Source organism: Pinus tabuliformis, chromosome 8, assembly GCF_031772625.1.
Source record: "Pinus tabuliformis cultivar Carrire ecotype Pingquan chromosome 8, CPIR1, whole genome shotgun sequence".
NCBI lineage: Eukaryota > Viridiplantae > Streptophyta > Pinopsida > Pinales > Pinaceae > Pinus > Pinus tabuliformis.
The window spans coordinates 1,338,407,283-1,338,422,365 of NC_142294.1; the positions used below are offsets into that span (position 1 = coordinate 1,338,407,283).

At 38.6% G+C, this 15,083-nt stretch overlaps 1 protein-coding gene across 2 annotated transcripts in view; it reads left to right on the forward strand.

The window, feature by feature from the left end:
- The window catches only part of PWD (chloroplastidic phosphoglucan, water dikinase (ATGWD3)), a 327,315-nt gene that overhangs the window by 104,420 nt on the left and 207,812 nt on the right, over positions 1-15,083 (forward strand). For both annotated transcript variants that reach the window (XM_089373693.1, XM_089373694.1), the window contains exon 7: positions 5,417-5,501. In XM_089373693.1, the coding sequence (XP_089229819.1) occupies positions 5,417-5,501 (85 nt within the window). The remainder of the gene's footprint in view (positions 1-5,416; positions 5,502-15,083) is intronic.

Below are 15,083 nucleotides of genomic sequence, written 5' to 3' on the forward strand. Positions count from 1 at the left end.
TCACATGGTGGAGGATCCATGGGCTCCACGGGTCATCGACAAGATCAGTTTTAGCTTCAGGATCTTCTTGTATTTCAAATACATCATCTTGACTATCAACATTAGCATGAGGAAGAGGAGTGTCTCTTGCTTCTCCAAGCGTTGCATCTTCATCAAACGTTACATCCTTGCTAAATTCTATATTTCTTTGACTAGGTAAGTATATTCTGTAAGCTTTCGAATTCTCACAATAACCAACAAAGTTACAAACATAACTTTCTTACCTTAAGCTTCCAACTTGTTCCTTTTCTCTTTTGGGACATGGAAGTAGACAGGACAACCAAAGATCCTCAGGTGCCCAACTTCGGGCTTCTCACCAGTGAAGACTTCTTCAGGAGTCTTGTTGTTTAGGGCATGGTGAGGAGATCTATTTTGGACATAGACATTTGTGTTCACAACTTCTCCCCATAGAAACTTTGGCAGTTTTTGATCATGCAACATAGCTTTGGCCGCTTCCATGATAGTTCTATTCTTTCTCTCGGCCACACCATTTTGTTTTGGGTTATATGGTACAATGGTCTCTTTTCTGATTCCAACTTCATTGCAAAAGTCAATGAAATCTCTGGAAGTGAACTCTCCTCCATTGTTAGATCTGGAAATTTTACCCTACAACAATTGCGTTGCCACAAGAAGATGCCCTTATAATTGGCCACTACCTCAAATATGAACACAAGAACCTTCACTGCTTCAAAAGACGTCTGGATGATAATTTGTTGCCCAAATAGATGCCAGATACACTTGATTCCACAAATATTAGTCCTTCAGAACCCTATGCTGCCTTAGGAAATGCCATTAAGGTGGGTCGTAGCCTCAGGTGAAGACTCGATGCTATTCGCTTCCCAAAGTTAATCAGGTGAATGTGTTGCCACAGGAAAACACATCCAAGATGGGCCACAACCTTAAGGAGAAAGAATCAAGGTTATTTTGTTGCCAATTAGTGCCCTACAACCACATAAATGATAATACACTTTTGTTGCCTCAGATAGGGTTTACTGCCCTGTTGGTGCTTCGCTATCACTGTAAATACTCCTCCAACCTAGCCGCAACCTCAGGGACTTCACTGGTAAGATTTACCCTCCCTTAATCAACTTCACTACCACAAAAAATCTCCTTCAAGTTGGCCACAAGCCTCAGATAGGGCCGTTTTCTAGATTGTGGCCCTTGGAAGACTAGAACAAGCTCACTTTGTCATAGATTAGGCCTTTTTTGCTTCCTAGACAATCATAGAACATTGTTGCCACATATTTGCTTCCTTAGAGACCCTTGATAGCCATAAACAAATGGATGATGCTTCAAAAATTATGCTAACAGAGTAGAGAGATGGGATTCGCTAGAGTGGAATATTTCGCCATTGAAAGTAATTAGAAAGAAAGGGGTCTTAAAATCCTCCAAGAGCCTCAACTTAAAACTCAAAAAGATCCACCAACCATGATGAGAAAAATGATTCTCCTATCTTCTTTTTATAGATTCCCTTTGGGGTCTTCCCTCCTAATTTTAATTTGAGGGGTTAACAAGTTTCCCTCCATTTTGCCCCAGAGTTAGATTTTTCTACAACTTTTCCTCCAATTACCCCAATTTAGCCTACGGGGTTGGATAGGCTACTTCATCCTGCCTTGGGAAAATTAATTAGAGGAAGTCATTACAGTCCCCACTTCCCACATTGCTTGCCCTCAAGCAATTGCAATTTCGGTTGTTGCTAGGTATGTTCTTCTTCTCATGTGGTGTCCTCTTCAAGCAATTTCTTCCCTCTGATAAGATATTTTGAAATTATCTTTGTTACAACACCATCCATGGGAACAACAAAGCTACTTCTTTCAACCTTGGTAATAGCAATGACATGATGTTGTAATAACCAAGAGAAAGATGCCTATGTGGACCCAAATGACGAGTTCCATCATATGTCAAGAGACTAGCCCTTCCTATATTATGCATTCCACGAGAAGTCCACTCCTTCCAACAATTTTTCCCCTTGTTGGTTTACTTGAAGCAAAACTCAATCCTGTGAAAAAGCCAAGGCCAAGGGACATGGGTACTAAAGGCGAATCGCACAAAACAAAACCCCAACTTGCTTATTGAGAAAAAAAGGAGAGAGGTAACCTTGAAGCTACAAGAGAATACCTAGAGTGATGCAATATAGAAGACACCAAACACATTTAGAAGAGAAAAGAAAGATTGTAGAAGAAATGGTGCAGAGAAGAGATAAGACATAAGAAGCTAGAGGAGAAAATGGGAGGAACAAGACTAGAACTAGTGAAAGAAGGGAATATTTGAGCAAGGTAAAAATAGAGCAAAATAAAGAATGAAGAAATGTTGAAAGATGAAAGAGAATGGAATATGAGCACACATGAATACAATAGAACCAAAATGGCAAGAGATAAGAAAAGAGTGAGTGAAAGAGGCCAAGGCAAAGGAAGAAGCTGAAAAGAAACAAGGAAGGAGGCAGTAGGATAAAAAACAAATTTGAGTAGGGATATATCTAAAGGAAAGAAACAAGGACAGGTTAGATGGGAGACTTGATCCTAGTAAGGATGGATTGAGAAGAGATATAGATGTTGACAGAACCCCTTAGTGAGATAGAGGACAATTCATTGAAAACATAGAAGATCTATAGGAGGCTTCATTGAAACTAGGGGTTTAACATGTGATAGATCCAACTAGTAAATGTTGGAATATTTTTTTGGTGATTGGATTCCTATTATTATGATACAACTCGTGCACCTTACCCCATTTGGGATAGAGTGTGACTAACAACTTTCAAATTAGATTTCTTTGATTAAGAAGCTATGAGTGGGGATTGTTTATTCTTGCCAAAGATACCCAAGACATGCATTTGGCCACATTCATTATTGTTTGTGTTGGTGCATTCACAAGCACAAGCACGATTATGTCAATGGTGAGACTTGACCCTGGTGGGTCAATATTAATGCCTTGCTTTCGCTGATCCAACAAGCCACTATTGACAACATTGGAAATTTATGAGTAACAGAGCTTGCAAACTGCAATAGACAAAGCATAGGCATGGAACATGATTGTGGAAGAAATTATGCAATTAGGAGGTAAAGCACATAAGTTCAAGTATAGACCAAATATACAATTTGATTGCATTCAAAGAAATAAAGCATTGATAGTGCTAGGAGTTGTCCCTAGGATAAAAGGGATATCTTACAAGACTAACGTCCATGTAGGATTACAACTTCAAAAGGGTATAGACAATCTCTTGAGGATAGATGTTGTTGAGCTCTTTGAAGTGTTTCGCAAGGCCATGACTATAAAGAGATGAAAGAAAAGGACATGGAGATTGGCTACTACTTGAAAGAGCAAGTTGAAAGGCTATAAGGCGTCATGCATTGTGCTATTTTGGAAGTCACTATACAATAGGCATGTCTACTTTTGAATAAGTTGAAGAAAGCTTAAAAAAAGCTGCGTTCACCATTGTTCTAGTGTTGTATTCTAGCATCCAAGCAAGGTAGTTTGCAAAATAGTTAAAGAAGGCCTTAACAGATAAAATGGGCATATTATATTGAGATAGCGAGGTGTGTGGAAGACATAGAAAAATGTTGGAGAGGCTTGAAGACATTTAGCTTAGTAGTTTGATTGTATGTGGAGAGGATGACGTTTTACATAGGGGAACTGAATTTAATGTTGAATTAGTGTGATCCCATAAACCATATTGTAGAAAGTTTTGAGAAGAATATAAAGAAGTTCGAGATAAAAAGAAATGAACTAACATTAATTGTTGAAGATGCATGGAAGGCACAAGCAACAACAATGTAAACAATGTTTAACCTTATAGGGATCAAAGCCATCATATGAGAGGATGACGTTTTACATAGGGGAACTAAATTTAATGTTGAATTAGTGTAATCCTGTAAATCATATTGTTGAAAGATTCGAGAAGAATACAAAGAAGTTTGAGATAAAAAGCAATGAACTAACATTAATTGTTGAAGATGCATGGAGGGCGAGATCAGCAACGATGTAAACAATGTTTAACCTTATAGGGATCAAAGCCATAATAGGAGTGCTTGCTTTGATCTGATAGCTAATGCGCAAATACAAATTGATTTCTGATACAAAATTTGAAGGAAGGTTAAAGAGACAACTTGATCTATTGAACAGTGTAGTGGACATAAATACTCTGAGATAATCGAATTGCGAAACACACTACATTTACCAACCAACATATGAACTTTGAAGATACTCTCTAGATGCCCATCACTTTGAAGCTTTGCTTATTTGTAGCTTTTGTAATTATAGGCCACTTAACAAGGCCATTTGGTTCAATCTCTTTATTCACACAGACAACATCATGTATGAATTGATCCCATCTTAGAAAAATCTTTCTTGTATGCTGACTTTTTATGATAAAGAGGTCTAGTGACCCTTTCTCTCTTCTTTTTAAAGTTTTAATGCTTCGTTTCCTTTATTGATGTTTTTTTTGTTTTGTTTATGTGCACTCCCATGCATGCAAGGATTTCATCTTATTGTGAGAGGCCATTCATTGTCTAAAGTTGGGAACAGAGGATGCTTCTCTGCCCAGTGATTGTTTTGCTTATAGTAGTGGACACAAACCCCTACTATCTTTGGTTCATATTATTGTGCAAATTCCCATTCTTACGTTTCCTTTCTCTAAATTCTCATTGCATGGTCCAATTCACTCTAGTTTGATCATTTGATGCAACCATAATCCGTAGAGTATAAGCTCAAAATAATTGTATTCATTAGGAGTGTTCGATAGTCTAGTCATGTCTCTTGTTATTGTTGTGATTTTTAGTTCTTAATTTTCTTTTCCTACATCATGTTCTTACTGATTAGTGACTTTACACTTTTCCTTGTCACATATGTTCTGCATGGAACTCGAGCTATTAAATGTTTAAATCTTGAATTTGTTTGTCAATTAATTAATTTTCTTTTTAAATTTTGAAGGTATTATTTCCAATTGTCATCACCTTTGTCCTATATTAGCATTGGTTTCCTTACTATGATTCTAAATATTGGAATACTGTTCACTTATCTTTGCTGGCACACTTATAATACTAATTTTTGTAAGGGTCACAACATCTTGGATTTGCATTACCCTATGATGATTCTATGCTATCTTTCTTCTATCTAGATGATATTTAGGAACTTCCTTTTTGTACATAATTTGTAATTGTCTTGTGTAAATAGTGAAGTAGTATTGCACATTAATTCATTGTGATTTGATTTACATTTGCCAAAAGTAAGAAAAGTATTTTATCACAGAATCTAGTTCATGTATAACTTTGTGGAGATTCAAAATTGTTGCTTCTCTATCTTTGAATAGTTAAACGGAATTTTCTACATGTAGTTGATACAAATTGATGATTTTTTAAAATGGCTTTGTTGTATCTTTCAGTCTTACTGAACAACTTGAATCGATCCAGCCATCTTTGGATAACCAGAGTATGTCAACTTTGAGGACCTTCATCGCTTCCAAGAAGGTAATTTATATGTATAATATGCATAAATATCTATTTTTTTGAGTTTAATTTTCACTTCATCAGCATACAAGAAGTGCAATAGGTTATTTGACAACGGCTTCACTCTTACTTAATAATAAGAATGGTAGATTATATAAAGTTATGCTTCTATTGTAAAATTGCAATGTCCTTCGGTAGTTACTCAATGGAATGGATGAATTTGATTATCACACCACATATAATTTGAAGTTGACCTTTTTGGTATCTTGTGAATTACATTGCTTTATGTTACTTACAGACCATAGATGAAAAATGTAAAGGTCTAGAATTATGGCCTTGCTAGGCTTTTTACCTGCTCTATATATTATGTAAATGTTTTTTCTATAATAGGACAATACTTGCACCCTTCAAGGCATATGTTCTTTGATGATAATTTTATGAAAGCTTATATGACACAAGAAGTAGCTATATTCTTTGGAAAATGTTTTGAAAGCCAAAATGTTCTAGTTGTAGGTTTATTAATCTAAAAAGCACGACAGTGTAATCTTTAGGTTTGACCTTTCAATTGTTAAACATGGAAACTTTTTGTAGGATTGCGCACATGATTGTCAGCAAAAATATTTGCATTTTGCTAGTTGCACTTCTTCCTTATTCACGTGGGACTCCTCTCTATGTAATAATCCATTGCTAACGTGGGTTAGTGCACAATGATCCAATGCAAGATGGCTGGGACAGATCTGTTGATCCTTGTTATTTTCTAGTTTAAAATCATCACACTTTGTTGCAGGATATTTGATACTTGTTCTACAATAAAATGGTAGTGAACCTAACCAAGGTATGATTAGAATCTGTCATTTTATTATATTGGTAATTATGTAAAGAATCCACTTAATTCATCTCACTACTTGTGGATGCCTATTAAAATTAGTTAGTATATACAACTGAAATTTATTTAAACATATGCCTTGCTATCATTTGAAGATGATAAAAACATATATGATAAGATAAGATGTTTTATTAACGTCCATGAATGACCAAAATTAAGTAGGTCTAAGAGACTTAAAAGTACAATCTCTAAAGAATTCACTTAATTCTTCTCACTACTCGCATATGCATATTAGAATCAATTAGTGTATACAACTGAAATTCAGAAACATATTCCTTGTTATCATTAGAAGATGAGAAAAACATATAAGGTAAGATAAGAGGGTTTTATTAATGTCCAATAATGACCACAAATAAGTAGGTCAAAAGACTCAAAAGTGCAATCTAGTTGTGGCCAATTATGGGAGTGCCAAAGCAACTCCTAGAACCTAAAAGATAAAGTACAAAATAAAATAAGCTAAACTATTGAATTAGAGAAGTAACCAAAAGCGTAAGCATAGGTACAACATGATAATGGGCTAGAGATCATCATAACTAGGTGAAGAGTGAGAGGGCGAAGAGGAAGCCTTAATAACCACATCAGAAAAAAGAGGTAAAAGTGGAGGGAGCAAAGGAGGAAGATGAGGGTGTCCTATTATATATCAACCACAGACAAGGATCTAATACACTACCCTATGAGGCACTAAGGGGAGAGTCAAGGACTAAGAGTACTTATTTTTCCAACACTAGGAGTGAGTTGGGAATGATTTATCCATTGAGACTCTTTAACAATCAAGGCCTCTTAAAAGAACCTACTAATGAAATACTAGTCTACTAAAGGGGTGGATGGAGAACAATTGATCTATACTAAGAACTAGGAACTCCTCAAAAGCTTGATGGGGATGGCCATGCTAGCTGAAGATCAAGAGGAGGTATGTTGTCCCATTGATTTGGTCTTGTTACTGCTCAAAGTTTCAAACTAGTAGGGGGTCCTAGAGGGGCACTTGTTAGGTCAAGAGCAACATTGAAGCTAAAGCCCACTGTCACCACAACTAAAGCTTCCTACTATTTACGGACTTTCACCGATGGGAGGAGACCTGATATATAGAGAATCACTTATGAAGGATAGATCAACTAAGATGGATGTGAAGTGATCTCGATAACCCTTTCCTAGGAGAGACTCAAGAGTGGGACTTGCTTGCTTCTTAAACAAGGTACACGATTCTCTAGGGTAGGGGAGTAGGGATTTGAGGGCTTGTCGTAGGGAATGTGACTTGTAAAGGAGCTTCCTAAACCCTAAAATCCTTGTGGAATTTGGTTTCCAAAGTGGTTTTTGAAGAGTTGACTTTGACAAGATATGGGACCACATGGGACCAAGTGGACCCAGGTAGGTCAAGGGGATAGGATTTAGCAACCAATGATATGCTTGACCTAATTAAGGACGGGAAAGGGATCAAGGAATGGATTTTCAATGAAAGGAAGTGCAAGGATCCCAGTGAGGTTTCTAGCCTAAGGGAAACCAAGGGCAAGAGTTGGTCTTTGAGCTAGGGCTTGCGATATCTCAAGATTCCACTGTTGGAATCTCATGAAATTTGGAGGGCTTTTTGAGGACACACTGACGCAGTTGTGGACCAAAAATCGAAGTATTTGGATGTCTAGATTGTTAGATATTCGATGCCCTAAGTGACCTATGGGGCTAGACCTAGAAAGAAGAGGAGAAGGTGAAGAAAATAAGTTTTAGGGTGATCACCTATGGTAGACCAGTGCCTAATCCTTTGGGGGGTGGTAATACAAATTTCGGGTCTTGGAAGACCAGGATACTCCTTGTCTTGGATGAAAATGATATTTAGAATTATGCGAAGGAAAGTTTCTCAGAACTAGCGGATGTTGAGGACAGAGCCAAGCATAAGAAGAATAAAGCAAAGGCTAAGGGGATCTTGATAGATTCTGTAAAGGACCATTTGATTCCACATGTTGCCGAGTTGAAGATTGCCAACGAGATGTATGATGCCTTGTTGGGATTGTTTGAGAGTAAGAACACTAGTAGGAAGTTAGATTCCTTGCTGGGATTGTTTGCGAGTAAGAACACTAGTAGGAAGTTAGCCTTGAGGCATCAACTCGATAGTATCATGATATCCAGATCAGATTCAGTTGCCACTTATCTCATGAGAGTCTCCCAGTTGAGAGATCAACATATAGTCATTGGAGATATCATTGATGATTCAAAGCTTGCTACAATGGCTCTTAATGGATTTCCTTCTTCATGGGATCCATTTGTTCAAGGTATTTGTGCACGGGCTGAGCTGCCCAAGTTTGATCAACTTTGCACTGATTATGTCGAAGAGGAGCCTAGATCGTTGTCCAAGAACATCTTGCAGAGACCTCAGGATGAAAAAACTCAGGCCCTTGCAGCTCATGCAAGGAAAGGAAAAGGAAGAGAAACTTTGATAAGAGGAATATGTGGAAGATCAGTGCCAATTGAAGAAGGAACTTTCAAAGATCAGGTGCCCCAATGGTCAATGGTCACTATGCCTCGTAGTGTCCTCAAAACAAAAGAAAGGGAAAGCAACATGCATCAACAACTGATATTGATGATGATGATGGGCATCTACCACAGAAGAAGACAAAGGGATCTAAACTTGATGAGATTGTAGATGAAATTTGAAAAGAATATTCCTTTGTCTTCGCTCTTACAGGCACTATTACAGATAGTAGTGATATTTGGTTGGTGGACAATGGTGTTTCTAGGCACATGACAATCTCACAAGATTCTCTTTCATATTTGAGAGAGAAGGATTCAACATTGCAAGTGGAACTTGGAGATAATGCCTAGTATGTAGTGAAGGGAGTTGGGACAACATCATTGTAACTAGAGTTTTGAAGGCTCTCCACACATGATAAATGCACTGTTTGTACCATGATTGAAGAAGAACTTGCTCTCTATTTCAGTGTTGGAGGATAGAGGCTACGAATTTGCATTTGAAGATGGTCAACTTCTTGTATGGCCTAAGGGCTTGAGCATAGACTCAACAAGAGTGATTGGTGTTTGAGAGGGAGGGCTGTACAAGTTGTTAGGATGTCCAACCCAGGCATTGGTACATGACAGTATTAGTTTATGTGAGTTATGGCATTGAAGATTTGCTAACCTGCATTACAGGGCTTTGGCAGCATTGAGGAGGATGGTTATAGGTCTTCTAGACAGGGCCGCGGGGGAGCGCTCCCCCCTGAATCCACTCTCGAAGCATGCTTTGCTCGGGAGCGGATCCAGATCGACGTTGTTCGAGAGAGAATTCTGGGAGCGCGCTCCCTTAAAAATTTCGCTCCATTCCTTTCTGTGAGCGAAAGCGGTAGCGGTCGGGGATGATCAATCTTGTTCGGTCCCGGAGTGATTTTTTAAATCATGGAGAGGTACGGGAGCGATCGTGCCCGACCGATGCCCCTTCCAAAAATTCGCTCGCCATGGTAAAGATTGTGCACAATTTTTTTTGTGGTGGAGGGAAGGGAAGGGCCAAAAGAAATAAAAGGCCTCCCCCCTCTAACAATGCATCATTTGCATTTTGAGAGAGTAAGAGAGGGATTTTGGAGCTTGAGTTGAGGAGGTGAGCGAGAGGAAGATTATGAGGGTTGCTTGAGGAGCTTGCAAGGGAGATTAGAGTTTGGGATTGAAGACACCATTGAAGAGCCAAAGCGGTAGGGTCCAATCCCATTCTTTTTATTTTCCATGTAGCATTTGTGTTTTTTATATGTTCATTTTAAATGAAATATGTTCTCCTCTCTTTCCCATTCCCATTCCTCCTTCATTTTATTGCAGGCAAGAAACTAAAACTTAACCAAACATCATAGCTTTATGGCTTGGCATTCTCTTGCTGGTTCCTTTTTTTGTTATGATGGTGTTGGGGAGCAAAAGAATGGTTACATGTTTTCCGGAAATCAAGGTGGAGCAAGAGGGAGTGTGCAAGGGCTAGTATTGAACCACCTTTGTGGATGGCATTCTAGCTAGGCAACAATTTCTTGATTGGAGTCGGTAGTAGGATGTTTCAGCTAGACAATGATCTAGGAGAATTCATTAGCCGGAGGATGACGAAGGAGTGGTGAGGTGAAAGAGGAGCTTGCTCTTGCTACACAAGTGAAAAAGGACAAAGGGAAGGCCAAGCAAAACTAGAGTGGAGGTGGACCGTCATAGGGTAAAAGGGCGAAGGACGTGATGAATGTCAATTGCTCTTCATGTCACAAGTTTAGGCATTTTGCTAGTTAATGTCCAAACACGAAGAAGGGAAAGGGAAAGATAGCCATGATAGTCGTTGCACAAATGGATGAGTTGGTCGAAAAGTTTGAGAAGAACTTTGCCATGGTGTTATGCCTTTCTAGAATCCTCATGAGAGGTCTCTGTTTTGTAGATAGGGGAGAATCTTGTAACGTGACCGGGTCTCGAGACATTTTCACCAACATGACCAAGGAGCTTAAAGATATGCATATAGAGCTTGGTGATAATACCAAGTATGCAGTAGAGGACATTGGCAGTATTGAGTTTCAAATGGACTTCGGGGGTATCATGGAGGTGAATGAAGTGTTGTTTCAATGTTTGTATCGGGTTTGGGCAAGAATCTCCTACCGGTTTCAACCATGGAGGATAAAGGACTAGGTCAGTTTCATGGGAGGTGAAGTGTCTAATGGGATGAAAGGCCTTGATCCCAACAGGAGGCGAGTAATTGGGAAAAGGCAGAAGAATCTGTATATGTTGAGAGGACAATTGGTGAAGGCTTTCGCACATGAGTGTGACAACTAGAGCGAAAATTGGTATAGGAAGATGGGACACCTACACTATAGGACTCATCCTATTCTACAAAGAATGGTTACAAGTTTTCTGGAGATCAAGTTGGAGCAAGAGGGAGTGTGCGCTTGGCAAGGGGGTCAAGGTTGCATTTCCCAGTGTTCCACGGGGACTCACTCCCCCCCCTAGGGGTCTAGTTTCCTTGCTCCCCCGCGCTTCGGGGACTTGGGGACGAGTAGGGGACGTTTCCCCACGCTCCCAAAATGGAGGAAACTCAGGGGGACGTGCCAGGGAAACGTTTCCCTTCCCTGAGGGGACGTTTCCCCACGCTCCCAAAAAAATGGCTTTGCTTATAGTTTATGATTTAATAGACCTAAAGTGGTACAAAGCTACTCATGTTCTGTATGGGGATAACGTCTTGTGCTGTCTTTTGGTTTCAACAAGCGTTATTTTATAGGGTCAGTATCATGGAAATTTGCTGGACCATATAGCACGTACATGAATTTTCCCTTTTAAAACTTCTCCTTTTTTTCTCAAGTGATGGCTGGATTACAGTGGGGAGATAACTGGAGTGACAGGTAAAGAATATGAGACATTCAGTTTGTGTTTTTAATTTGCATGACATTTGACATACAAACTATGGAAGGAGCACCTATGCCATGTGGGAAATAATTGGGTGGACGATAGACTAACATGCGTTTACTGCAAGCATGACAAAATACTATGGGCAGCAAGAAATATCAGGAACTGTCGTTATATATGAATTTATACAGTTACAAAATTTACACAGAGCACAGTGGCTCAGCGTGAATTCTCAAGTCTGAAAATTATTTTCACCCCCGAAATACACTGCTAGTTTGAAGTTTGAACTGCATGGCATTGCTCTAATAAGGTAGACAAATTATCCATGCCATCGTTGGTCACCCAAGTTGGTTCGCAGATGGTCATCCTACAGTTAATGTCATTTGATAGTAAACTGTCAGAAACTCTTTCATGTGATCTTCTCATCTCTCCTGGAACTAAAACTATTCTTTCAGCATATGGTGTACTGTCTATATTATATATAATATAACAAACTTTCTAGCTGTTGTATCCAATACAACTGGACAACCCATTGTAGTTGCCCCTTCTACTGCCAATGCAATGTTCCTGATCTGTTCATTTACCTTTTCACAGAATTCAGTGGCTACCTTATCAAGCTGAAGCTCTCCCTCTGTTTGACCAAAATTTAAATTAGTATTTGACCAAGCTGAATTAGAATTTTAAATTTATTATTTTATATGATATTATAAATTTGGATAATGTCAAATGATATTCATATCAATGATCATGCTTTGCAGCTTTTCAATTCAAACCAAATTGTCATAGTGGACTCAATTAATAAATTATATTTTATATTTATAAATTTTTAAGACCCTGACGCTCCCCCACGTTTCCTAAAAAATGGTAGGGAGCTTTTGCATAGGCCGCTCCCGCGCCCCCTCGCCCCCTCGTCCCGGAACCTTGGTGGAACATTGGCATTTCCTCACAGCAAGAACAAGTCCAAGGTTGTATTGTACTTGGTGCATTCAAACATTTGTGGTTCTATGTTAGTAGAATCAATAATTGGGTCTTTGTACTTTGTGACATTCATAGATGATTTTTCCAGGAAGACTTGGATCTACGTTTTGAAGACCAAGGGTGAGGTTTTCAGTTGGTTTCAATAGTTTAAAGCTCTTGTGGAAAACCAGACTGGGAAGCAGATTAAGGTGTTGAGATTGAATTATGGTGGCGAGTATACTTGTAATGAGTTCTAAGATTTGTGTCGAGCAACAGGGATTAAGAAGGAGCTAGCGATACCTTAGAACCCTTAACAAAATGGGGTCACAAAGAGGAAAAATAGTACCATAATGGACACAATGAGGGCAATGATGTATAACCAGGCAGAGGCGTGCAATACAATTATGTATCTATAGAGTAGAAGTCCTCACATGCTGTTGGAGGATATGACTCCTGAGGAGGTGTTCATTGGAGTGAAGCTAAAATTAAGTCATCTGCGCACCTTTGGTAGTCCAGTTTATGTTTACATTCGTATGGAGAAAAGGACTGTTACCCACCAAGATGGGTAACCCTGTAGGAGAAAGCTTTTCTCCTACATTGGATATCTACCCAGACATCCAATAGCCCCTTATAGCTTCCATTAGATGATGATATGCCATATATCTCCACCACTTGCATCAACGATTTGCTTCTCACCCATCCAACTTGATCACCTGGATGAAGGTGGGCTACAATTCAAAAGGTACTTTGATCATTTTGTAATTTTGAGTGCTTATACTTGTTTGTTTTTGGGCATTTGGTTTGGATTATTGGGTGATCTAGAAGATTGACAAACTTTGATTGTGATCTTGTTCTCTCACCTTACTTGGGGGGTTAATCTTTGATCCTAGTCCAGTGGGACCTCCCTTAAGGCCCTTTGGGTATATGAGGGGCACTACTTGGGAAGCTTTGATTGAGATAACATAGTTCCATTTGCCCCTATGTCGTAATTAACACCTGCCATCTTACACTGCAAACCCATATTTCACTTCCATTCTTTGGGTTCAACTTATCATTGGTTCTTTGAGATTTAGCAATCACATGTCCACATCCTTGGGTAGGGCTCAAATTTTTTTCCTTGGGAGGCTGATGCAGCTAAAAGAAATAGAAGAGTATATCATGGCCACAACAAAATAAAGGAAAGAAAAATCAAAATGCAAAGGGTGGCTACGGACATGTTGACCACATGTGTAAACTACCCCAAGAAGCAGAGTACATATCAGTGGATAAATATTTTCAAAGTCATCGTCATCACACAACTTCAAATTTGTCATTGTAATCCCAAATTTTGCTACCCTTTGGGTCTCTATTGTAAAAATGATTCTAGTATGACTATGAAGCCATTTAAAAACATCTAGGTAAGCCTTTGATCCTTTGCTTTTGCTACCCTTTGGGCCTCTATTGTAAAAATTATTCTAGTATGACTATGAAGCCATGTAAAAACATCTAGGTAAGCCTTTGATCCTTAGCAAAGAGTTTCACTCTAGGGAGTTTTTTACCCTCTACCAATTATTTGCGTTTCCAAACCCAAATAATTGGCAGAGTTTTTCTCCCAAGCATCCCCCAAAGCTAGAGTGGGGCTCGATGGTAAGGTCTTAGGTGAGTCCTAGTGTTATCGAGTCTATGTATTTTTATCATACTAGATCATCTGTCTTGTGTCGCAGAATTTGGTTGAGTCTAAGAGGTCATGTGTCTATTGTAAAATTCCCCTTCTAATGGGATGTCTATGTAATATCTTGATGTAAAAAGTGTTGTCTAGGAATATTTTTGGTGGATGATTACTCATAATTAGACATCATCGCCTAAATATTTTTAGACCCACTTTGAGGGTGGAAAATATATATAATCCCCTCTTTGAGTCTTTTATTTTATATTCCAGTGGAAATGTTAAAATAATTAAACTGGAAAAATGTCAAAAAATTAAAATGAGAGAAAATTAAATTCTATCCAAGCGGAAAAATCATCAAAAAAATTATTGAGGTGCTTTGTCAAAGTAAAAAATTAGAAAGGACTCATTTCCAAGACAAGAAGTCTTAGTTCAAAAATTCATTGGGCCTAGAAGGAATATTTTCTCAACAAAATTGAATTTTTGGGTCAAGGTGGTTTTCTAAATGTGAGAATTATGATAATTCTATTTTTTTAAGATTCTCCAGTGTTCCAAAACCACCCAAAAGTCAAAATTTGGCCCATCCAGCCCAACAATGAAGGAAGTCGAATTCTTTTGGAGATCTGTACACTAGTTATCAAGGGATCAAATTAATTTGACAAGGATCAAGCCATGGATCAAGGAAACTAGCCGTTATTTCCACTTGGAGGGGGTTGATGCTCTCATTTTCTATATAAGGAACCTATTATGCTCCTCATTGTATCATGTACTCATTAAAAAATCT